General features: G+C 42.0%; 1 protein-coding gene across 1 annotated transcript in view; it reads right to left on the bottom strand.

The window, feature by feature from the left end:
- Window positions 1–26,803, bottom strand: part of RAPGEF4 (Rap guanine nucleotide exchange factor 4) — a 319,624-nt gene that overhangs the window by 23,668 nt on the left and 269,153 nt on the right. The window contains 7 exon segments of the mRNA XM_082841163.1: window positions 4,623–4,720; window positions 6,661–6,807; window positions 7,976–8,054; window positions 8,268–8,298; window positions 9,049–9,137; window positions 10,878–11,015; window positions 23,720–23,811. Of these exon segments, the coding sequence (XP_082697289.1) occupies window positions 4,623–4,720; window positions 6,661–6,807; window positions 7,976–8,054; window positions 8,268–8,298; window positions 9,049–9,137; window positions 10,878–11,015; window positions 23,720–23,811 (674 nt within the window).

Genomic DNA, 26,803 nt, shown 5'->3' with positions numbered 1-26,803 from the left:
AAACATGTAAGCAGTTCTTAAGGACTTTCTTCTCCTATTTCCCACTGAAGCCATTCCAAAGCAGGTACTGGCATGGTGGTTTTGGATGTTTAGCTACAGTGCTACTTACTATTGCAGGGGCTGGTAACGGTGGTAAAGTTGCTGCATCTCCGTTTCTCATAACACACTGCCTGGGGTACTAGGTGACAGAGGGCTATGTGATTACATGTGATTATATATGATGTCCCATTGCTCCACTTTCTGAGAGATGCTGAGCTAGGAATGACAGTCACATGGTCATGGTGTTTTGGGCTAGGCATCAGAAAACTAAACTCTGCTACTTTCTAGAAGACCATTGGTCAAGACTTTCCATCCAACTTGTCTCATTTTTATTTTACGGGAAATGAGTTATAGTGCTTTTCCTTAATAAGATGAATGGTTTGCATGTATTAGAAACTTACGTGTAATATATTAATACCTATTGATCTATAATAATATGTTTAAAGTTACAAAAGTCACACGAATTAAAAGATAATTTCCCCAATATGATGCTAAACATATTTGGATATTCAGTATTTATGTTGGAAGTACTAATATCGTTCACATTCTATCATCATCATCATTATAATCATCACCTATAACCTTGACAGTCTGTGAATGGCCACTGCATTCCGGGCATTTGCAAGTTTGCAGTTTAAAAAAGGAGTCGGCCCTGACCAGCAAGTACAGCACTGCACGCCAGTAAAGAGTCAGCTGCTGGCATTCATTTGCACGTATAAAGGGATGGACAGAAGCATCAAAAGACACCTGACTCCCAGATACACGGAGAAACAGGTGAGGAAACATGAATGGGCTTTTTTTGAGAGTTAGCAGGCGTTTGGAATGAATGTGTGGCCTGAAGAGGTTCTTGGAGAAAGAGGTGGGCTTCAAAAGATGAAACAGACACAACTGGGTGGGTTTAGAATGGCAAAGTTTTCCCTGAGTATCCAGGATGGTCTGTCATAGGTTGAAGGATGGCGTGAGAGGCATGAAGGTGAGGAAGCCGTCATGAAACTTACTTGGCAGGAACAGAGAGCTCAGGGGAACCAAAGGGACAGCTTGAACAGCTTTAGAAAGTCTTTGAGTACCAGATGGGAGTTAGGGTTTTGAAACAGACCAGGTTAGTGCCAGTTTTAGAGAGCAGCAGATTCTAAATGTAAACCCCACTCTAATTACATAGACTTGAATGATTCCCTAATCTCTTGGCTGTCTCTAGCTCTGATGAGTTGGGGCCCCAGTACCTAGTACCTAGGCTTGTTAAGGGAATTGGATGGGAATAATTTAAGTGTAGCACGTGAGCGCAGTGCCTAGCACAGAGGAGGTCCCCACCGTCCCCTCCAAATTAGTTCCCTTCCCAGCTCTGCTGCACCAATGCAGAGGTACGGGGAAGTGTGACGAGTACAGGACCCGGATGTATGAGTCAAATACTGTTGTTCCTGATTCACTTTATGCAGGGCGCAGACAGCATGGAAGAAAAACCATTATCCCAAAGTTTTAAAACTTAGGGAACCGACCTGAAGCTGATGGGCAAGTAGCTTATGGAAGCAAATAAGGAGAATGGTTTCAAGCGGGGTAGGTCTCAGGTAGAAATGTCGGGGAAGCTTTTAAATACCTGGTGCGAGAACTCTGTCTCAGGCTCAGACCGGCTCTCCACATTCTGCCTTCCCTCTCGCCCATGTGCTCTGCTGTGGACCTGCCCTCTACTCCTTAGGTTTGCTCTCTCCTCAGTCTAACTGACTCCTTCTCTCCTTCCCTTGAGGTCTTATGGCTTTTCACAGAGGGGATAAGTTAACCCAACAAATACAGGGAAGATGCCATTAAATTCTTTTAGTCATGGAGGCTGGTATATCATCCTGAATCCCTTTTGAGAGAAAAACAGAAACCCCTGTTGAATCTCTACTTTTTTTGAGTGAACAGGGCTCACCAAGCAAAGGGCAGGCCGATCCCTTCCCTCCGTGAACCACCAGAGAGGCAATCTGAGCCGCACAGAGGGCTCCTCTAACTGAAGTGGGGAACTAACGTGCTGGCCCCATAGGAAGCAATTCCTTGGACCATTTTCTCATAGATACCCCTGTGGAAATTTCCTTACAGATGAAGTGTAGCAGGTCTGCATTACACAGACAGATCTGCAAAGTGCCCACACAGAGGCAAAGAACTCCTATAGACTGATTCTCTCTCTCTGCTCCTTTTGAGAGCTGATTTCTCTGTTAAGCCTGGATGGTGGTGATTGGGAGAATAGCGCTGTTACCCTCCCATTGTCCAGATGAGGAAACTAAGACATTAAAAGGATGTGCTGATTGTCGGTGACAAAGAGATGGCTAAAGCCAGCTGCCGTCTCAGCATCCTCTTTCCTCGTGCTCCCGCACCTCCGTGCCTAGCTCTGCCATGGCATTTGTCACATTGGATACTCATTACGCTCTGGTGTCCCACGCTATACTGTGAGCTCCCTGAGGCACAAGGACCATGATGCATGCATCTTCGAGACCATCCTAGAGCCAGAATCATCCGCCTGGAATGATAATAGTATAGGCCCTAAATAAAAACCTAAGGAGCTAGTGAACGGATAAAAGTATTTAGAACGAAATTACAGTGCCATGGGGTTTTACTGTAAGTTGCTCTGTACTGACATTTATGTTTAAAATGTCAAGAAAGTAAAGCTCTGGAATCCAAGCCCTTAGGCAACTAGGATAAATTACTGGCACTCTACTAATTCTAGACAACACTTCAGCACTACAATTCGTTCTGTTCCAGGCTGTCTGCGTTAGTTTCATCTCCCAATCTGACCATAATTGTCTTAAGGGCAGAGGCTCTGGGACACTGGTTTAGTGTCACACAGAAGCTAGCACTTCATAAGTACGTGTTGATGGATCAAAGGTTTGGCCAACATTCTGTACTGCAGGGGCATCCTGTATACGACTCTTCCTAGACGGACTGTCCTCAAAGAAATCTTTAGAAAGCCAGAAAAGGAGCTCCGTGCCTACAGTTTTGTGAGGCAGGGACAGCTCGACCACTCCTTAGAAACAACAGCATAGCTGGCAGCCCAGTGAAAGGCAGAGCACCGACAGGGAAGAAGTTAAGCAAGTTCACGTCTGGGTACTTGCTGCAAAGTAAACTCCCTGCAATTACTCCGGCCTTAAAATGGAAGACGAGCAAGGACTAAGAACTTGGAAGGCTGAAGGGTTGTGTGCAAATAAACAGAGGCTTAAAAACTTAGTATGTGCCCCACAGGGAGCTGGAGATGGTCCACACTCTCCGTCTCTACACCACATCATCGGACACCGCGGCCAAGAAGAACCAGCCGGGAAGAGAGGCCCGAGCGCTGTGTGGCAAACACATCACGTGGCACCTTTGGCAGGGCTCTGGCTGAACTGGCCTTTGATGGCTTTCGCTTCCAGAAGAGAGCAGTGTAACTCATCGATGCCATTTTTTCCCCCAATCCCTCAATACTGGGAAATATTTATTTTTCAGGAAGCCACGAATGTAGATGATGAAAAATATACGAAAAGGACTGGGGGCAGACTCAGATCACACAACGCTGGTGGTTGGTTGAGTGAGGCGAGGGTGCTCACGGGCCAGACGGATGAGAGAGGGGCGGGAGAGCTAACGCCCCTTCTGTGAAGCTCCCCTCCAGGTACATTCAAGATGTTGCAAAATCTGCTCGGCTGTGAGACAGTGCACAAGACAGCTCTCCCCAGACTAGAAGGTCAGAATCATGATGAGGCTAAACAAGCTCTACAAAGTCCAAGGAGGGGAATCTTGATTTACCTACGACGTCTGATCTGATTAAACTGAACGTATGCACGCGTCACTTATGTAGTTAAGTTTTCCCCCTAAAACGCGATGCAGTTTCCCTGTAGCGCCCGTGTTGCACTTCTCTTGGTAAAGAAGCCCGGTGTGTCTAAAGATGGAAAAAACGAGTCCTCTATCCCCTGAACTGGCCCCACAAGCTCTCTAAGATACTCTAGTAGCTGCTCACGTCTACGCCTGTTACAGGAGAAACAGAACTGAACCCTACCAGCTGCGAAAAGAAGAGAGGGCCAGTCACTTATTAGCAAGGGCCGATTAAGCCTTTACTCACAGAGAGCTGGGTGGGGCCGCGAGCACTGTTTTGGAGACTTAGGAAAGACGGCTGGCCTCTGAGATTTCCTACGCAAGATGGAGAGAGCCCTTTCAGGGAACAGCATTTTCCCTGGACCGGAGAGTGGCTCTGCCGTAATGCATTTCTACATCCCCCCCTAAGGGGCAGGATACATTGCAACATCTTGTCTTAAAACATCATTTCTATCCTGGTGTGTCAGTATTCAGATTCTTAATAGTAATATTTAAACCGGGGACATTTCAAGGACGTGAATTACTACAAAGAGTTCTGAAAGCTGAATTATGCCCCAGCAGTGGTGTTCCTTGGCGAATTTCCACAAAGGAAAATCTAAAGCTCAGAGCATCTCAAATGAACACCTGAGGCTTACCTGATAGACGGCAGAAAAGAAAAAGACAAGTAGCGTGCAAGATTTTTTAGCAACTAGGTTCAACGTGACTGCAAAATTAAGCTCCAGACAAGTTTTTCTGATTGCAGACGCTGCTCTGAGGTGGCCATCCACACCTACCAGTGAATCGAATTTCTCTCGCGGGCAAGCAAACAGGCGTCCATTAATAGTGAGCGTCGTAAATACCGAAACGTCGTTAGGTTTGAGCACCACCTTTTCTGTGAACATAGAAAGCAAGAGATTGCCTATTAAATGCACCTGAGATTTGCTGCGCTGCCCTAATCACACCAACAAATTACCAGCTTGGTGAATTACCGGAACACGCAGAGTGACTGCATAAAATACAGTACTGAAGGAACGCACCGAATAAAAAAGACACGGCATTCGTGCAGGCGCACGACACTCAGGATGCCGTCAGAAATGACCGCAACACAGGAATGGAAATACCCGAGGGTCAAGTCACCCGGTTCTGCATACAGAAACCGCACCTGCTTTTTAAAAAACAAGTTACGCTTCCAGATGGTAATAACGCCCAGCACTCTGGAGATGCCAAGATAACTTTTAGAAAACTTAGGGGGTTTCTGAGATCCCACATGACTTTAGATGTAAAAGTTATTACCGTGTTTTATCACTCATTCCCTAATTTGGAGGGCAACTGCATTATTAGCTTAAGTCTTCTATATTTAAAAGATAGTTCAAAAAAAAAACAAAAACATAATTCATACAATAAATATCTAGCATTTACTGTATGCTGGACACTGCTCTAGGCACTGAGGATACAGAAGGGAACAATACAGGGAAAAAAACCCAAAACAGTCCAGAAAGAGCTTATATCATAGTGAGCGATGCAGATAGTGCCAGTGTACCAGAGAGTAAGCAGTGAGGAGGAGAAAACAATATAGCAGGGAAGGAGGCTAGGAAGTATGTGTAAGGGGGAATTTTAGAAAGGGAACTGGAGAAAGGAAGGAGGGGGCCTCCATGAGACAATGACACTTGGGGGGGAAACCTGAAGGAAGTGAAGGAGGCACCGGGGATAGCTATGGCGAGAGTGTGCCAGAGGGATCATCACGGCAGACAGACGTCCTGGGTCGTGTGTGCCAGGAACAGAAATGGAAGGGGATATCTTGGGAATCCGAGATGCATTTAAAAATCCTACATCAGTGGAATCATCTGTCTTCAAACACGGCAGGGATGGCTCACCCGATCCTGAAGGATCTTCCAATAACTATCAAATCGTACCGGACCAGCTAGCCTGGCGGCTCTCTCCTCCAGGCTCTCGCTGCAACGCATGCAGACCCTTCCAAAACTCCTGCCGGCAGGGACTATAATTATTTATTTACTGTCTCCCGCCTCACCAGCCTGTGAGCAACCTGGAGGCCCGGGCTGTGTCCAACACCTCCTCTCCTCTCACAGCCACACTAAGTGGCCAGAAACTATATGAAGAATGAATGAACGACATTTCAGGAAAGCAGAGAGCAGTCTGGTAATCCTGCGAGGGAAAAGACTTCTCGTTTTGTTTGACGAGCTGGGTTCCCGCCCTCTTTACTGGGAAAGGAGGAAAACCACCATCAACTGGAAAGAACCAGCCTATGGCCACCTCCGACTTCAGACTTGTGAAAACCTACAGCCTTTAGCTAGAAAAGCCAGGTGCCCTCTTAGGGCCCACATTTCTCAGAGCTCCCAGGTCTTAAGCCTTTTTTTTTTTTTTTTTTTTTTTTAATTGCAGTACGGTCGATTTACGGTGTTGCGTTATTTCAGGTGTACAGCAAAGTGATTCAGTACTACATATATACGTATAGACACAGGTATTTACATGTATAAATTGTTTTTCGATTCTTTTCCATTATATGTTATTACAGCCTTAAGCTTTTTTGTTTAGGGTTTATAGGGAAAGAACTCCAGGCTGACATCCACACCAGAGACCTCAGTTCCAACTGCCTTGGATAGATCATTTCACCCTTTTCTGCTTCAGGGTGGTTACCTACAGGATAGGGGATATTAGACACTAGCCCAGCCCGCCCCTGACCACTTTATTTCTGTTATTTTGGGGAGCACACACAGCACCTATTTGTCCCTTCGGATCAGCTTGGAAGGGCCTCGCTAACTTCTGGCAGGGTTCTGTTTGCATGGGATATTCTGCTTTGCAGAAGGCGGTTACCTCCTCCGGAACTCATCTTGATGATGATCAGGCCTTCCCCAGAGCCTAGTTTGTCGGCAACTGCGCTGAGGACTTCCTTCACCGAGGCAGCCACTGGCACCCGGATGGTTGTGTAGGTGTGGTCCATGCAATAGACTTTAAACAGAACTATTGGGAAGGCAACCACAGTAAGTAAGATAAGTTGGTCTTGTGAGTTCTTAAAGAAAACAAAAGCTATGCAAAATGTTTAGACACGCTCCGAAATTTGCATCGTCTTGCCATTCTTAAGATTTGTATTTATTTGTACTCATTTATGCCTATGCCTGCCCCCTTCTAAAACTTCGTACCTTAGCATTGGTCTAAGAAAAGTCCACGACTGCCAGCTCCAGTTACAAAAACCACAACAACAGATATTTGTGAAAAACCCACACATAGGTCATGCGAAACAATGAGAAGTATGTTTAGGCCAATTTTCTGGGTCTGCCTTTGTCTGTGAGCCCTTCTTTTGCACAATACCGGGAGTGCTGTGTTGTAGGCAGATGACTAGATTCCTGCAGCCCAGAGCAGTGGTGGGGAGCCAACATTAACGCCTCTGCAAACAGGAGCGCTTCCGCCTGGGGCCGTGAACATTCGCTGACATGGCTGCTCACTTGTTCCCTGGTTTGTGTACTCGGAGGCCAGGCCAGGTGGCACGGGTGGTACTCCGCTCAGCAGACCCCTATGTGGCACCCAGACGCTCAGCTCTGAACACATAGATCTTGAGGGCAATTTCCAGCTCCTGTAACTCTGGAGTTTGGGGCACCGCTACATTACAAGAGTCATCTGTGGCTTAAGATGAAGATTTTATCATGATCATTCATCTTATTTTGGTTGTGATTCTTTGGAGAAATCTTAACCAAGCAGACAATAACAGCCAGCATCTCTGCCTCCCTGATGGCTGCGAACGAGGTGCTGCTCAGGGCCAGAGTGCTCTCCCTGGGTGGGAGCCCCGCTCTGCAGGTGCCCCTGGCGCTCCCCCTCGGCGAGGCGTCTGCAAAGCACCAGCCACCCTCCTGCCACGTTGACAACGGGTGCCTGAGATAATCTTTCTCTCCTTCAGGGAGAGGTAGCAGTGGGGGAGAGGCAGAATCAGGGGAGTGTGAACAAGCACCTCAGCTCCAGGCACAGAGTTCAAGAACATAAATAACTGGAATGCCAACGGGCACCTCCAAGCAAACCATTTGGAGTACACAGGGACGGCCAAGAAAAGCTATTCTGTGGGCCCAAGGGGTGATTCCCAGGGGGGAGATTTTATTCTGACTTTAAATAATCTGCACAAGTTGGAAGACATTCTCACCTTCATCAGAGCCACGGATAGGCTGGCGCTTCTGGGCTCTGTCGTCGCCTGTGTTGAACTGCTGCAAAAGAACTTTGTGCTGTAAAAAATAATAACAGCAGCAGCTGTCATAAGGAATGAATGACAAATGCACGTTTGCAACTCAGAGGACACACATCTGAGAAGCAGAGTCGAGAAATAAACATATTTTGTCTTTACAAAGATAGCACTGTCGTGTATTGCAATATTATGTTTCTGGAGAACTGTCATTCTACAGGGCACAGTTAGAGAATCCTAATCCGTTGCCACTTACCTTCTTTTGTGGAGCCTTTGCATCTTCTGAACTACGAGAAAGAGAGAAAGCACATTATTTAATACTGTTGGTACTATTATTTTAAATTGCTTCATTTGTATATAACTTTAATCTTACATTAGAAAATGAAACCACAGCATCCCTTCAGGAGGCAACACGAGCCTCCTTATTTTAATACTGAGAGGCCAAGGCCCAGAGGAGACAGCTAAGAGATCAGCTCTTGTCACAGACAGATCCCTTGTCGAACTGATGATAAAAGCCAGAATTTCTCGATCTCAAAGTCTATTTAGTAGCCAGTATTTAATCAACGGCTCAAAGAACAGCATGTGAACACCTTCTGTGTTGCCACTGAGAGGACACAAATATTCACCACCGACCGCACTGGCAGCCCGAAGTGAATTTACCATATAAGTAATTCTCCTCAAACTTTCTTTAGATGCCACTGACCACTTTATTACTGGATTCACTGCCTTGAACCAAAGGGACCCGAGTTTATTGAGTCAGACACTCAGAGAGGATCTCTGGCTCCCCAGGCTCTCTCCTGGCGGCCATCTGGCACAGAAGGCAGCTACGCGGAATCTCTGTCCTTTTGTTAATCTGGCCTGACTGCACCTCTTCACCCGACGCTCAGATTGCTCAAATCAGAATAGTGTGTGGTTGTTGACAAAGCATCTTTCACCTTTTGGGAGGTGGGCAAAGGACCTCCTGGAAGATGATGTGATTCAGAGGCAGCAGGCACTTACTTGATGAAAGCACACCCCAAAGCCAAGCCCTTCCTTACATTTGCTTGACAATCTTCTCCAACTCGGGCAGTTGCTCCTTGAGGGCAGCAATCATCCGGGCATCATCTGACACAGACACATAAAACTCCTGTAATTGGCAAAGGTCACAGGCTTTTAACAAGAACTGCAAAAAGGTACGTAATTCTGTAAAGAGCAACAAAGACGTGTCCCTATGTCATCTGCCTCACTAGCATCTCCAGACCATGGTTTCATGGACTGGGGGCAAAAAAGCAAAAGAGAACGTTACGGCATGCCTAAATTCACCGTGGCAAGTGAGAAAAAACGTTGGAAACGGATGGTGGTGGTGTTTGCGTGACATTGCGAATGTAATGAATGCCACTGAATTGTATGCTTAAGAAAGATTAAAACAGCGAATTTTATGTTTGATATATTCTACCACAATAAAAAAATTACAAAAAAATTGAATGGCAAATGAATTGTTTCTATGATATTTATACCAAAGGCAATGCAATGCAATGTTCTGGAATGGGTTATTTTATAGTCTATCCTTTAAGAGCACTGTTTTCACCTCAATGTTTTTTCAGGGAAATTTTAACATTTATTTTGAGTATTATTTTAGTATTTGTTGTTTAATATTTACCACTGGTCGCGGTTAACTGTTGGTGGTAAAAGTACAGTCGTGGTTGTCAGCACTGAACTGAAATTCTGCTGAGTTTATGTCACCAGCTCAGGACTCTTCACTGACGTCCTGGGAACAGCCCCGCCCACTGTGCAGCAGCCGCCGTGCCCTGCTTTGTGCAGGAGCAGTGGCCTCCCCAGCAGGAGCCGAGAGCTGTGGCAGTGGCAGCGTCACACCACTTCGGCTCATCTGTAAAGTGGTCCTTTACTCGATGCAATGGGTAGGGGCCATGACCCAATGACCCAAGCTACTATTATTCCTCTACATTTTCAAAATCCTTTATCCCACAGCCATGAGGGACTCTCATCGTCCACCTTTCCTCCCAGCCTCACTTCTCTGCCTGCCAAATGACATGAGTAAAAAGGAGAGACTGGGGACGTTTCTTCTGGATAATTCATTCTTGAACAGACAGACTGATAAGGTTTGAAACAGAAGCCACATTGCCTTTTGCCTGCACAGGAGTAAGGTCCCCATCTCAGATTCGGAGGACAGAATGAGTCATCAAGGATTAAATGCCCAGGTCAATGCTGTGACTTGGGCTGGAGGAGCCATGGGAAGGAAAAGGGAAGCTCAGCTTAAAGCAGTGTTTACAAAGTAAATCGTTTCCCTTCAGAACTACCTCGTGGCCCCAGGAATTCCTCAGTAAAGTTATCTGCTTCACTCTACTCAAAAGTGTCCACCATTTGATCTCGTAATCCCACTGCTAGGAATATAACCAAGGATAGACCTATTGGCACAAAAGTGTTCACTACGCTGTTATTCTAGGAAGGTAAAAATGGAAATGATGTAAATATCCAATAATATGGGAACAAATAAATATATCGGTGGCAGGGCCGTTAGAAAGTTTTATTAGAGAGACTCTACTGACATGGAAAACTCCTTACATCAAGGGGAAAAAGCAGCCTGTAAAATGATGGGTACTATGTGATTACAACTACGGAAAATATAACAGAGAAAATAACCAGATGAAAATACATTAGAATGCTACTTCCAGTTATTGAATTAGAGGGGCAGGATAATGGATGATGCTTTTCTTTACTTTCCTTATAGTACCTTTCTGATGAATGAACATGTTCACAGAATCTAGAATCTGCAATTACAGTCCCCCCAGGGAAGCTGCCATGCCTGTGGGTAGCCCCTGCATTGTAGGACAAAGGTGCATTCTTGGCAGGGATGACCCCCACGTACCTCCAGGAAAGCCATTGCCACATCATCCTCTTGCAGGACGTCTCCATACATGGCGGCCCACTGCAAAACCAGGCGGATGACTCGCCTCTTATTGTTGAGGGCATAATCCATTTTCTCCTGTTCTGTACCTTGTGAAGGCTGTGCGTGGTAAGTGCCCAGGAGTCAAGGAAGATATTTAGCCATTCACTGTGCTACTTGCAAAGACAGGGTGACAGATCCCAGCTTCAGAAAGCCTGCCTCCTGGACTACTGGAACACCTTCCTTAGGCCCTCAAGAAAACCCTCACCTGCACACGGGTTCTGGACCAGATGCAGACAAACCCAGCTGGCTTTGCCTTGATCGCTGCCCAAAGAATTAGACTTGCATGGCTCCACTTGGACTTGTGTGTTGACAAGGATTCTTGTTGCGCCTGGCTCCGGCTCTCATCACATTCCCTGCCTGCCTGCTGCCCTCCTTCAACTCTACGGTAATGCTTCCTGCTGTTGCGCCTTGCCACCTCTTGCTGGCTCCCACAATTCTGGACACATCTCTACAATCCTTCATTATGTGCGCTTCAGTTAAACACTTACGAGTGGGCATCTAGTCCTGCTGGAACCGTGACTGACACAAAAAGCACATGGGAAGGAAGTCAGGCCCAGGTAGATAAACTCACCCAGGGTTAGGACCGGGAAAGGTTCCTGCTGTATCCGTCTTCCGGTGAGGGACTCAGACACAGTCTTTTTTAGACACAGTTTTTATACCATCCTTTTTTCTCTTGCTCAGAACCATTACTTAACTCTTATTGGCTTTTTGTGCGTCAGTGGTTAGTCATCTTAACTATAGATTCCTTGAGGCTTGGGGTAACACGTTATTTTTCTTGTATTCCGTACCATGCCTAGCACAGTGACATTTACATAGAAATTTTATCCATTAATACAACAGATACCTGATTGAGTGTCTACTGTATGTGTCTGGTGAAGGTCCCTGCTCTCAGTTTACATTCTTCTGTGGATTACAGTAGGGAAAATATAGTATGTGATCAAGAAAAATTTTAGATTAGACATACTGTTCCTTTTTCAGTGATTTATAGTACATATTATAGACGATTCGTTCATAAAACAATTTCCTTTTTATAACTTACACTGCAACTTGCACAGAGAGTACCTCAGTTAAGCCCTACTTTATAGTCTTGTGATGAAAACATCATTCTTTCTACCAGTGAGCAAGCTGACAGTAAGGGAGTGTGAATGGCCAAGATTGCGTAGTGAGATTGTAGAGCTGGTTTTAAATCCCAGACTCCTAATTCCAGCTAGTTTATTCTGCATGATACAATATCCCTGTGCCTCATACCTGGCTACAAGACCGGGCATGTCTTAGCTTACGACCATGATTTAAAAGGCACTGTAGAAAACTGTCTTGTGGCAGTGCTATGCTTGGGAGCTAAACCAGTCCAGGGCCTTTTCTAAAGGGACTATAAGTAATCATGATCAAGGTAAGCGACAGAACTTTAAAGCAAAGGTTTACTGCATGTAAATGGGTTGCAAAACGGCTTTCATCAACTGAGCACGGGATTCATAGAAAAGAAAATTGCTCAACCTGTATTGCTACAATTCTCTTTGAGCTTACAATAAAAAAGGGAAGAAAGATCACTTTCTGTGAAAATTATTTTTTTTCTGATTAACCCTTTGGTCTCTTGCTGGGATGCACACATAACTCAGTTGTTCTCTCCAAAGAATTGTAACGCCGGGCACTACATTTTAAGACTATCTTTTAGGCTACCTAGGAGCATGGTCAGGCACGTGGTGGGTACCAAGCGAGTAATTCTTGACTGATTGAAAAATATGTACTTGTTCACTCATAAGTCAGTAAGAGAGTGAGAGAGAGAGAGAGGTTCTTTCCTACTTGTATGAGGCTGAAATGGTTTGAAATATCTAGTTGATAGTAAGTGGATATGATTCTAACTTTCCAGGTTATCCCGACTTGGACTCAAGGAAGCAATACAAATGCTTGTATGTTGCATCCAGAGGCACCAGCTGCACACCTGTGGCTAATCTATAGGGCCGTAGTGTAGGATGACTAAATTGTCATCGTCTCTGTGGGTCAGGACACAGATTTTTCTTGTCTTCTCTTCTGCTGGGGAAATCTGTCTTTTGTGTACAATAAAAAACACATGATTGCAAGGATTAACGCGATTAACGCTTCAAATGTGGGTCGGGCTCTACAGTTTATAATAAATATACTCAAGGGCTTACATGGTCGTGTAATGCTCTCCACAAACCTGAAGGGTAAATATTTACAGATGAGGAGACCGAGGGTCAGAGAGGAGATCTGCCCAAGGTTGTTCAGTGAGTAAATGGCAGGGCTTACAAATCCAGGCAGGGCTCTTATGGCCACCCCTATGGCCCAAGCAGTGGCTATAGTGACTACACACTGGTGCTTGGGTTCATGAAGTTATTACCAGTAATTGCATCTGGGAAGCAGAGATCCTAATGGGAAAGAGTTCTCCTCCTCTCTCTCTTTCTCCCTCTCTCTCTCTCATCCGTCCTTCCTCCCTCCCTCCCTCCTTCCGTCCTTCTCTTCGTTCCTTCCTTTTTGCTGAAGTTCCTAGTTTCCTAGAGCTGACTCAGCATGTCCAGTCCCGAAACCAAGGGCTGAGTGCCCCCCACTCTTCACGTATAGCTCCACAGCCTCCTGGGAGCTAGAACTGACTGAATCCAGAGGGAGTAGGAAGAGGCTTTCTCTTTTTTCTCCTGAAAGTTACGAATCTTTACCTCTGGAAAAAACAAAAGGAAGCACTGATTTGTTTCACAAAGTCTTGCCTTTCCCCTTACAGGTGTTTATTCACTAAGGTGGAGTTGGGAGTCATGGCATTTTCATAGCTGAATCTAGGCACGTGCTCAAGGATTCGGCCCCTCCACAGGCGTCACACCATTCCAGTCCTCAACAGGCTGCTGAATCAGATTCTCAGGGGACACAGAGAAGACTCTACATGTAATTGATCTGCCTGAAATGGTCACAGGGGAGGTGCTGGGGCTTCTATTTATTCCCATAACAATCTCCCCAGGGTTTTAGAATATTTATGTGATTTTTAGATTTTATTTAACTCCTACAAAAAAGAAGGGGAAAGAGAAGAAACCTATATTCCCTTCAGAAAGCAGCCAAAGAATAAAGAGCATCCCACCAGGTCCCTTGTCTCAATATGATGTCAAAAATGCAAGCTAACAAGAGTAACATTTCAAATATAGTATTTGTAAATTCACACACATCAGAAAGGTTGCAGAAACCATTACTTTCCGTGGCTAAAGCTGGGATAATGATGCATGAACCATTTGATGGAGAAAGTCCTCTGTGGAATAAAAATCTAACCCTTCTCCAGCACAAATAACAGTTTAGAAAGGATCATTAATGCATACCACACACATTTTTAACATACGAAGAACACCATCTGAAATACATACTTAGCTAATGGCTGTTTCAAGAGTAGGTTAGTAGAGAATATCAAACACATAATAATCTAATGAGTTTGTCATATGATCAGGAAATACTTGTATAGAATAAGGTCATGACTCGTGATATCATGACAGCTGGGTTCTGGTAAGAAGCAATATGGCTGCTTGAATTCATGGGAAAAAGTCACAGAAAGATAACATGGTTCTGGTATTTGATTCTGGTAGCTCATAAAGTGCTAGTTTAAAGTCTGGAAGAGAATCTGGAATTATTCCCTTAATTGTTACTTGTAACACAATTAAGAAAAGGCCATAGTAGTCCAAGTGGCCAAACTCATCAGTCATATACTGAGTTGATTTCAGATGATTCACAGAATCATAGAATCTGAGCTTTATCTCCTTCAACTCCACCATTTTTAGAGGTAAGGGAACAGGTAGAATGAGGTGAAGTGATTTTTCTGAATTTATCAATGGAATTCTTCCAACGAGAACTCAGCTCTCTTACCTCCCGCCCCAGTACTCTGTTGACTTGTTTACGTTATTGTGTTTGTCTAATATTATTATTTCTTTATCCAGACATATACTATGCAGCAGAATTAGGTAACCTAGAAGTTTGTTGGATAACAGGGAAATCCATGTGAGATGTAGAACTGATCCTCAAAAGCCCTCAAAGAAGACAAAGCACATACGGAAAACCAAGAGTTAATTGTCGCAGCCTTGACCGTCTGAGAGTCAGCGAAGCAGGATCCCTCATGTCTGAACTAGACCCTCTCTGCTATATATATTCAACCAGTTCTCTTGTCCAACGTCTGTTGATTTAGAACGCAGTGGCTCTCCACTCCTAATCAGACCAGACATTCTTAAACTACTGATGATTCAAATCCTAATTTGAGGTTTCTCATTATGGTAATACGACTTTTCACCATCCAAGAGCATTAAATAAGAATCCTTCAGCAACATAAATGGACCTAGAGATTATCATATTAAAATGAAGTCAGACAGAGAAAGACAAATATCATATGATATCACCTGTATGTGTAATCTAATAAAAAGATACAAGTGTCCTTCTATACAAAACAGAAATATACCCACAGACATAGAAAACAAACTTATGGCTACCACAGGGGATGGTGGGGGGCAGGGGGAGAGAGAAATTAGGAGTTTGGGATTAACATATACACACAATGTATAAAAGAGATAATCAACAAGGACCTACTGTATAGCACAGGGAACTATACTCAGTATCTTGTAATAACCTATAATGGAAAAGGATCTGAAAAAGCACATATATATCTATAACTGAATCACTTTGCTGTACACTTGAAACTAACACAACATTGTAAATTAACTATACTTCAATAAAAAAAGAAAACAAATTCAAAAAAAAAGAATCCTCAACTGCAGGAACCATGTCATAAATTCAATGTGAATCTCTACATTTCCTAATCAAGGACTGGGCACGTAAACATAAAAAGCCTCACCTGTTCACCTTAAACTATTCAGTGACACTGTTTGGAGTGCTACATATAATAGAATATTCTTTAAACTGTTTTCCCCCCAAAATATCACAGCTCTTTAAAACTCTTTATCTAAATTACCTGAAATTCCATTTTGTCGGGACATCAAATGCAGATCATAGATACATTCTAAATAAGTTCATATTCAATGTTACCAGGTTGACTAAGTCTACAGTAAATACCAAAATCTGGTACATCTTTTAAACAGAACCTTTTAGTTATTGGGTATTTAGTCTATAGGACCACAGGCTTTCAGAATGACTAAATCTTTATTGAACTGGACCAGCCCCTTTGACATCATATAAACATGGATGAAGACAAATTGGATCTGTTTTCAGTGAGGTATTAGGGCTGAGAATCAGAAGAGGTGAAGGCCACAGAGTCTTTCTACCCTGCCAACAGCAGGTTTAATATTCCACTGAGGCATTTTCCTCATGCCGGCTCTGCCGTTCAAACACTGTAATTATTTCATATATTTTTACCTAGTTATTATCTTACTCACCACAGGCACCTGTAATTTTTCTGTATCTTTTTTACTGCTCATTTACTTATTCTTAATTCAGCTAATAATGGTTCCATGTATTAAAATTATCATGGGGAAAGTAAGTGAAAACCTCCTAGGATGTAGAGGCAGCAGATTCATTACAGCCTACAACAGGGAATAAAATATTATGTATACTTTTTGCAGTAAGTACATGCTAATTATGCAGCTATTTATAAAACACTTATCAACATTCAAACTGATACTCTTCAATGTTGTTGTTTTTTAAAACCCTGCTTTGCATACAAGATCTCTGCTTGAAGCTGAAAACAAACTTTGGGGGTCATCTGCCCACGGACTAGACAAAGCTTTTGCACATTATCTTATGCCATATTCCTCTCATGATGGTACAGTCATTTATTTATAGGGGGCAATATTTACACAGGGCTTTAAGGTTTATAATGTATTTCCCACACACAGCCTTATTTGATCTTCGCAAAAGCCTGGTGAGGTGGGTAGGGCAGGTATAATTACCCCTATTATATAGATGGGGTACAGAGAGGTTAAGGATAATTGCCAAGTAATATAGGTTTCAAGACGCAGGTCTTAAACACGGGTCTTTTGACTTCAGAGCTCTTGCTTTTCCTACTGTAGTATGGGCCTCTTTACTACCCTGCTTGACTTTGTGGAGCCTCCCCACATCCTGAGCACCAAGTCTACTCCTTCCTTGTTGCAGCATGTGCTTGGGAACGCAAGTTCTGGAACTAGACCATCTGGGTTCATCTCTTGGCTTCCCCACTTATCAACTGTGAGACCCCTGGTCAGTTAACTGACCATTTAGAGCCTCAGTCTCTCCATCATCAGAAAACTTCATAGGATTGCTGTTAAGAAGGAGATGAGGCAGTACTGGTAAACCATGTAGAATGGCATCGGAGACATATTAGGTACTCAGTTAAAGATTATCGATCATCATTATCGCTGATCCACCTCTGGAAATAATACAAAGTCTTTAAATGGATGGCTTTGGAAATTTTCGTAAGACCAGGCATTTCTGAGTTTAACGCTGTGATGCTATTCCTACCAACACAGCTGCTCCTGTGTTTGTGTGCACCTTCCTTATTGCCTATCGTGTGTAACCAATCCTTATTGCTTATCTATTAATTTGGAGCTCACATGAGCTCTTTCTGCCTCCCATTTTCTTGCTCAGAATATTTTTTCTCCTCACTGATTTTCAGACTTCTCTGCATTTTTAGAAGCCTTTAGTTCTTGGCTATTCTTTTTAGTTTTAGTCAGGGGCTTGTACTCATAGCAGAGCAGTTAGGACTTGGCCTAATGCAACAATTGCTTGGGTTCAAATATTGTTCCAACCCTTACTAGCTATGTAACTTGGGGCAAATTATTTATCTGCTTAGTCTCACTTCCTTAATGCAAAAAGAGTACACACATCTCACAGTGATGACATGAGGCTGAGAAAATGTATATAAAATACCTTGTAGAATATCTGATAATACAGCCATTTTCTTTGAAAGAGGATACCATGTTCATATCATCATCAAACCAAGCCTTCCTTATTGGAAATAAACTGAAACTGCATATCTGCAGAGATAAATTGTTCTTATAGTGCCACATGGATCAAACACTTTTTGGAACCAAGTAAAGGACTAAAATGGTAAAATTTGGCTTCAACAAAATTTAAGCTGACAATCTTCCTTAGAAATGCCAAGAATATTCCTAAAGACATGGCTTTAAGAATCTGACGCTCTTTTGTAAATCTTGATTTACAAATTTCGGTAATTGGTCCTCTTAGAGAACCCAAGTCAACTTTTAAAGAGAATACCCTCAGGTCATTTTCACAGAGAAATAAAGGAGGGAGACTCTGCCTTTTCAGTAAGGAAAGCTATTGTGTTTACTTTGTTTCTGTATAAGAGACGTAATACATACAAAGGCAGTTTTAGCTAAAACTTAGTGGCAAATCTGTATTCCATATTTTCTTTTTAATTCAAGAAACTAAATTATTTTCATGCCAGAAGCATAAAATTCATGTTCAATACTAAGACAAAAGAAATCAGGATACTAAGAGAAAATATTTGACCAAAATTATTGCTGTATTTAAATTTTTATAAATTTAAATATAAACCATTTATCACTTAAGATTCTTTCAGCTGAAGTAACAATCTGTTCTAAACAACAGATTGTTGTTTAGAACAGATAGTATTGTTGTATTTGTTGACATAACAGAGACTCTATCGGTAGGGTAAGCTTCAGGATTGGTCCAAGTGTAATGATGTCGTCATAGACTTCATTTTTTTCCCTGACGCTCAACTCATCTCAGCTTTGTCATAGGGCTTACTCCCCTAATGGTTGTAGGACGGCTGCCACAGGCAATTGGGGCAACAGGCTGCCTGTTCTTTCTTTTTTATTAAAGTATAGTCGATTTACTATATTGTGTTTGTTTCAGGTGTACAGCATAGTGATTCAGTTATTTTTTTCTGATTGTATTCCATTATATGTTATTACAAGATACTGACTATAATTCCCTGTGCCATATAGTAAATCCTTACTGCTTATCTATTTTATGTATAGTAGTTTATATCTGTTGATCCCATACTCCTAATTTGTCACCGCCCCCTTTGGTGACCATGAGTTTGTTCTCAAAGTCTGTGAGTCCGTTTCTGTTTTGTTCCTGTTCTCTTAACTGCTTTTTACTCAGAAGCCCCAGGAAGCCTCTCTTTGAATCTCACTGGCCCTGTCTACATGGGGCCTGCAATGTGAGAGCCAGTCACGGTCAAAGGCAGCCAATTACCATGACCAGCTAGACTGACCACCTGACATGGCACTGATGGTGGGGACTCAAATACAATGTCCACTGCAACTGGAATTACATTAATGCTACACGGAGCTCCTCCAAACATCTGTTAGTATATGAGGAATCTTAGGTGGTTATTTGGCTTCCGAGTGCCTTGTAAAATGTAAATAAATATCATACCAGTGCCTTTTTTGCCTCACATGTGGGGGCTGGTGTTGGAAAGATAAAGTAAATGATGTGAAAATGCTCTGAATCAAAGATACGTTTATTAAAATTCAAAATAATATTAACTCAGTTGTGATCACTTAATTGAAGGCCTGCCTGCATTTGTACAGACAAAAAGAAGGCAGAGTTTAACCATAAAACACAAAATTACAACAATAGGACAGCAATAAACATCAAAAGCGTTAAAATATTCCGTATTCTTTGCTTACATTTAGAAACTTAAAGTAAGGAATATATGTGGGCAAAGGTTTAGCTGGAAGGATGCTGATTCATCCCACTGTGTTTGTTATAGGAAGAAATGTGGAGATAATCTAAATATTCGATAGGAAGAGGCTAAGAAAATTAATTATGACATATCTACCATATAATACTGTGAATCAATAAAAATGATAACATGTTATTCTCATGCATCCTCGTCACCTTGTTGCCCAGCACAGTATAACATTGTAAGTGTTCAGTGTTTGTGGAATTATCTGGAAAAAATGATGTAGTTTTATTTGTATATACTGATTTGAAAAGATATCCACAACATACTAAGTGAAGAACACCATATTTTTAAAAACCATATACAACATGATCTCACTTATATAAAATTATACATGTATATAATTTCTGAAAGCTTTTTCATACTACAATGGTGAGATACCAGGTGAATTTTATTCTTTTTCTGTAAATTGAAGTTTTTACAATGAGAATGTTCTATTTTTAAGGATGACAAAGCTATCTATATTTAGAAAAATGGTGTGAAAAAAATTAATGGGAGAGAAATGGCTCTGTTTGTTTAGTAGCAAACCATACACAGTTATTTAGCGTATGACCCCATTCTTATATTTCAAAGCATATATCTATATGTATAGAAAAAAGACTGGAAGGCTACGTACCAAAATGTTAACCATAGAAATACCTGGTAGGTTTATAGGGGGTTTTAATTTTCTTTTTAAAGACTAATGGAAAATTGAACTGAATTCTAAGTACAGATTTTAAAAAGATTAAAGAAACTAGAGATGGAAAGTACAGAAATTGAACAAACATAATTTTAAAAACTCATTATAAAGCACTTGTATTCATCAGGCCAAATCATGTTCCAAGCATATCTAATGAATAGAGAGTCTCTCTCATTAGCACATAAAAGGCCTGAAATATTAATGTTAAACAGAGTTTTACCATCTTCTTCTGTGCTAAAAGCAAAATTGGAGGAGACATACAATGTGGATTAAGGACAGAAATAGCCACCAGTGGCTCGGGGCTCAAATCTTTTCTGTACTAGTAATTACCTTTCTCTGAGCAAATCATAATTTTTCATTATCCTAGTTTATTGATTTGGAAAAAGAGCAGTGAAAACACTGACTTCTTCGCAGAGCTGCTATGAAAAGGCACACATATTAAGTGCTTAAAAACACTCGGCCAAATCAACTCACTCAGCATAAGTGCTTTAATGGAACGTGGTTAAGTATTATATTTTACTATCCCTACATCCCGTAACAACATGAGTATTAGCCCACTTGCTCCGTTTTACATTCTATCTCCCTGTCACATGAGGATATGGTGCTAAGCAGCTTATATGTGTTTTTTGTTTTTTGTTTTTTTTGACTGTTCATTGTCTATTTCTCCACTTTCTCTATTTTTCTTTACAGGTAGTCTCTATAAAACTGTCCAGTAAAGTGCTTTGCCTTTCTTTGACCAATATATCAGCAGTGCTCAAGCTACTCCCAGGGATGTGGGAATGAGGTGAGGGCCCAGGATGTTTGGAGTAGATTTACTCTAAAAGCTGTTCCTTAGTTGCTACCCCCGAGGTTCCCTTCTAAGGTCTGGACTCCTTAAGGATTCCTTCAGTTCTCTGAGTTACCCCATCCCTCTGCTGAATTCCTTTATTCCTTAAGTCACTCACAGTTGGTTTACGTTACTTATGACCAAAAAAAGGAGCTTATATAAGAAGCGTATATAACATCTCCCTGGAGGCAAAGGGACTAAAACTTGAGTCTTTAGCATGATATAAACACACTTACACATATGTGACTTTCAAGGATAGAGCCCTTTCCATTCGTTTGCCTGCAGCAGGATAAGTTTCTGGCCTCCCTGGCATGCTTTCTCGAGGCATTAGAGGACAGTAATTCTTGTTTTACTCCCAGTATCTAAGGACTGGACTTAAGCTGTCCAATATGGCAGCCACTAGCCACATCTGGCTATTTACATTTAAATTAATAGAAATTAAATAAAATTAACAATTCAGTTCCTCAGTCATAGTGGCCAATTTCAAGGCTAGTGGCTACTGGACTAGCACAGATATAGAATATTTCCATCACTGCAAAAAGTTCTATTGGACACTATTTATTTGGTTTTAACAAATTAGGCCCACTTTGGTTTTTAGCCAACTGAAGCACAGATGAACATGTATCATGCATGCAATACATTACCAAGAAATGTTCTTAAACTCTACTTAAAAGGTAAGCTTTTAAAGAAATAAGTTGTGAAGAAAAAAAAAGTGACACACCCCATGCTTGGAACCCTAAGACCTGGATAAATCCTAGTTCTGCCACTTGCCTTGGGTATGTTCGTTTTTGCCTCAGAATCCTCATTTGTAAAATAAAGCTGATACTAACCCAATAGAGTCCTGTAAGGATAAAGTAGTAGAATATGGGTCAGTGGTGCCTGACACATAGAGTTGATTCAAAATAGAACAATTAAGAGAATCTAAGTTCTCAAAGGGCGGGATGTGAAGGAGGTGGTCTGAGGGCACTAAGTAGTGTAGATGATACCCAACCATCCTGATTCCTTCCGTCTCTGAGAAAAGAGTTAGGATTGGATATCACAGGCCTCCCTGGATTCTACTGTCCACTCTCCTGCCTTCTCCTCCTCCCTGCAACATCATCCCCGCCACATCCCTACCGGGGCATGGCATAGACTTTCCCTCTAGGATCTTCTATTTTAAGAACAGAGGTCAGTGCTATGAATGTTCTCAATCAATTCTGAAGGAGAATAAGCTAATAAGAAATCAGAATTTGCCGGAAGAATAGAAGCTTAATGTTTGGGGCTTTGAGTTGTAAAGATATGACTTGGCCCACTACGTTCTCTCACCCTTTTTTCGGTTTTGTTTGCCTTAAGCTTATCAACACGCTAACTGTTGGGGGGGAAAAAAAAATCTAAACTCAATGGTGGTTTTTATTTTTCCTTCCAACAAATCGCAAAGGTCTAATAATGATTACTAAGTATGGAGTTCAAGAGCACAGAGAGATCCTGAATGTGTTCATTTTACTTGAGAAAAACTATGTATGAGCCAGAAAGAATGTGTAATATATTGAAGTCTCATTAAGCTGTCATTACTTGGCAAGATATTTTCCAGGCAAATAAACACCCAAATCTCACTCTTGCGGCATCCTCAGAATAGCACATTCAACTCCAATCTCCTATCCTCACACATTCTGTTGACTTCAAAGAGAATTATGGGTGAACAAGAAAATGAGAATCAGGTAGGGCAATTATAATTCTGAAAAAGGAAAACAGGCCACATTGATTGGGTTGCTCAGAGAAAAGAGAGCCATTCTCCTTCACTATATTTCGCTGCTCAAGAAGGCCAAAGTATTTGGGGGCCTAATTTTTTGCTGCTTTAAAAATAAAGCAGAATTGGAAAGTATACTTTCACATTCTGCCAAAGGTGAGGGTGAATCTCATTCATAATATTCACTCCTCTTATTCAACTTCTATCTTCTGAATGTTCCCTCTGTGCCAGACACTGTGCACCCACTGGTCAACTCAATAGACTATTGAAAAGCTGCCCGCAAACAAGTTCAGTATGAAGCTACCTAGAGGAACTGCCATTAGAATTTCAAGTTTTATATCTTTGACGTAAGTCCATGGGATAAGGATAAAAACAGCCACAAAGGGATACCTTTCGGTGTCTAGAGAACAGGGTGAACTAGGACGAATGTGAAAGAAAAGTGACCCCCCAATGATAACTTGTATCTATCTCAGCAGGTTAGTGTTCTGATTAATACTACAGCTTAGAGGGACACAAACAGATCACCGTCCATCCTGCCAGGTATCCGGACAGAGGTACAAAGTCTGTCTCCAAGCTTAGGAAACTATCCCTAATAATATTCCCTAATAATATTGTTCACCATAGCCTTCTCTGGCCTACCTCCCAGGTATGTATATTTCTCATCAGCATTACCTTCCTTATAAGGGTAAACTGGAGGAAATCCTTAAACACGGCACAGCAAAACCATGCCAGGGAGAGCTGGAAACCTACGCGAGGGGAAGACTGCTGAGGTTTCAGAGTTCGACAAGGGCGGAAAGCACAGTTCTGCCCGAGCCATGACTTACCTTGAGAGCATGCAATGAGATAACGGCCACGTACGTGTGGGGTGTTGTCGAGGGGACAGACTTCTCACAACAAAAGGATATTGGGCCACCAGAGCTGGGCAAAGCTGGGTATTCGGCATAAAAACACAGTGCATCATGACAAAGTCATTTAAAACTGAATCTGCAGGGGGGGCAAAACAAAGCAGAAAAGGAGATTAGACTCCTGTAGAAAGGTTCAGGAAGGCAGGAGTATCTATTCATTTGTTCTTGGCCAGTGGTTCTTACACATCGGCTTGGGGTATTGTGGTTTTACTGTACAAAGAAGCACTGCGTATGAAAGTAATACGACTGACAGAGCTTGAGATCAAAACTCAATTTCTTAGGACAGTGGACAAAACGTATGGTAGTTTTAAAAGAGACAGACTTGTAATAATGACACTGGTCACCTGAGCCACAATTAATTAAAAAAAATATATATATAAAACTAAGGAGCCACACATGGGCAGTACCATGTGTGCAGGATTAGGACATGGCCATTTCTTTGTCTATTTCACACCACCTGTCTTTTGTCAATATCTCCTTTCCTTTATTTCTGTTTTACCTTCTACTTCCAGAAGGAGCAATAAAAGACGAAAGGGTGATAGAATCACAGAAAAAGGAGGTGGTAAGAGCAGAGAACTGGTGAGGGAAACAGAAGCAGAAAAAGAAAAAAAGACAAGATAAAGGCTGCGAGCAGCAATTGAAGCAAAACGAAAGCTCTCCGGTAGGTTCAAATGGTGCACGCCCTGCACTTGAAGCTATGTTGAGATAGGTAAGCGGGGGAGATGGCAAAAGGAATAAGGCAAGTCCCCCCAGATAAGCTTCATCTTGAATCTGACGCTGGTTCTTCATTGCAAAGACTGTATTATCCAGGCAGCCTTAATGGGAAAGCACGTAAAGACAGACCTAAAAGCCTTAGGAGTACACAAGTTAAAGCTTTGGAATCCAGGATACTTATGGGGTTTTCAATTAAAAATGAACTACCATGGCTGAGATCCGTGAAACTCACGTAACTTCTCAAATAGAAAAAGGTGAGAAATATGAAAATTGCCTAACTATAGGTATTGAATTTTCAATGTCTATGGTTTAAATTAACGAATACTATCAAAGTTGGAATCAGTGACTAAAGGTTTAACTGTTATACGTATTTTTAAAAAATTGGTATAATTGTCATAAATTATGTAAGTTTAAGATACACAAAGTGTTGATTTGATACATGTACCTACTGCAATATGATTACCACCTTAGCTTTAGTTAACATATCTATCACGTCACATAATACCATTTATGCTCATTTAAATATAGGTGATGAGTGTGATCCAAAGTTGTCATAACTGGGTGTTACTATTGATTTCAGTCCCATTATACTGAGCCAGAGACGATGCCGAGGTGTCAGACAGAAGCTGAATGGAACTTTTTTTCTTAGGTATGAAAGGACGGTCATTGGCATGTCTGAGTTGAACATCTAGTGTCATCTTTATATGTTTTAGATATAAAGGATTTTCTCTGAGGATAGGAGAGGAAGTGCTTGCTTATAAGGCTCCCCGAGGCCTGTGCTATAAAGTAATTTAAATTTTGCTAAAGCAGAGATTTGAGGAGCGTGCTCCAAGGCTGGCGAGACCGTCAATCAGCATGGTAATCACCCAGCACCCACATCTCAACGTGGCTTTCTCATTCTCTGCTCATAAGCAGTAGCTCTTGAGAACTGATTAAAAAAATCATTTCCTACTAGAAAATGATTTTCCAAGTCGCTCAAGGACTAATTCTGGTCATAGAAGTAGAAAGTCTAGGAAACCAAAAGGTCTCAGGCAGAAAATACGTGTTTTGGGGTAAACCAAGAGAATGTACTATCAAAGCCAGGGGTGTTCATTTCTACGATGTAAACCAGTTTCACTGGCAACTCTGACATCTCTTTCGTATTGTAAATCCAGAAATGCCAAGGGTCTCCCACCCCACTGCATCCATGGGTTTCATGGGGCTGAACTAAGATTATTTTTAGTGTCTAGGAGGACCATACAGTAATGCATATTTTTGATTATAAGAAAGACAGATTTATTCTTTCATCCAATCCATGAACGTTACTTGCAAGAATAACAAAATCAGAAAAAAACTGCAGGGAATAAAGTTCAGTATTAAATTATGATGTGAACTTAGTTCTAATATAAAAAATAGAATGGTCAGGAGTCATATCCTAAGTGGCAGCCACGCTATATACACTGATTTCTGGCCTCCAAGTTTTTAAGCAGCAATAATCCAGTCCCCTCCTCTTTCGGAAGTGACTTTAAAAGGAAGAATATATTTGTTCTTCATGGGTAGTAAAGGTCTTACAGATCTTTTCTTAGATTCCATAGTCTCTAATGCACCAGAACGTTCCTTTTTGGACACTATTCACTTTAGAGAAGATGTTGTTTCTTGTATTATGCAATCACACGTTCTGGGCAACAGTTACTCGGAGGGGAAACATCTGTATTTTTCCCGACCTCGGGTCCTAGAAATTTGGTTTGAGGTTATGTTTGCCTCTTGGAAGCAAGCAATCCTCTCATAACTGGTCCCTCAAGGATTTCCTTTTTCAAGAAGAGATCTTATCACATTCTCCTTGCTCAGACATCTTCAACCACTTCTCAAGGCTTAGCTTCACATTTAAGATGGCTCTGAGATCTGAACCCTAATTCTTAGACCCTACCTTCTTTCTGACGCTTATGTATACAATAGTCTAGCAAAGCCAGACCACCTGGTCCTCCTTGTCTCTTTCTAGGTCAGCACTCATGTTGTCCCTCAGGATGGAAGACTTCATCCTTAGTCTCTAGTTACTGGTTACCTGCCTTCCTTCAGGGCCACTTCAAAGGCTGTGTCCTCTGTGACACTCTGCCTGGTCCCTTCAGCCTTATGATCAAGTTGTCTGCACATTCCTTTAGGTCCTGTAGCAGGTTATAAGCTTCCTGAGGACAGGAGGGTGGTTTCTTGTTCACACTGCCTTGTCCTAAGCGTCCAGCTTAGCACCAGCCCAACAAGATCCTCAACAAATATTGAACTGAAAATAGCTGCCCTGGAGCCAGAGATCCTGGCTTTTATATCTACTGCTCCCCAATTAATTCACTACATAAAAAACCTTAGATAATGTGTATAAAAAAAGG

This window comes from Leucopleurus acutus (genome assembly GCF_964270905.1).
Source record: "Leucopleurus acutus genome assembly, chromosome: 6".
NCBI classification, from domain to species: domain Eukaryota; kingdom Metazoa; phylum Chordata; class Mammalia; order Artiodactyla; family Delphinidae; genus Leucopleurus; species Leucopleurus acutus.
This window is presented reverse-complemented; position numbering and strand designations above follow the sequence as displayed.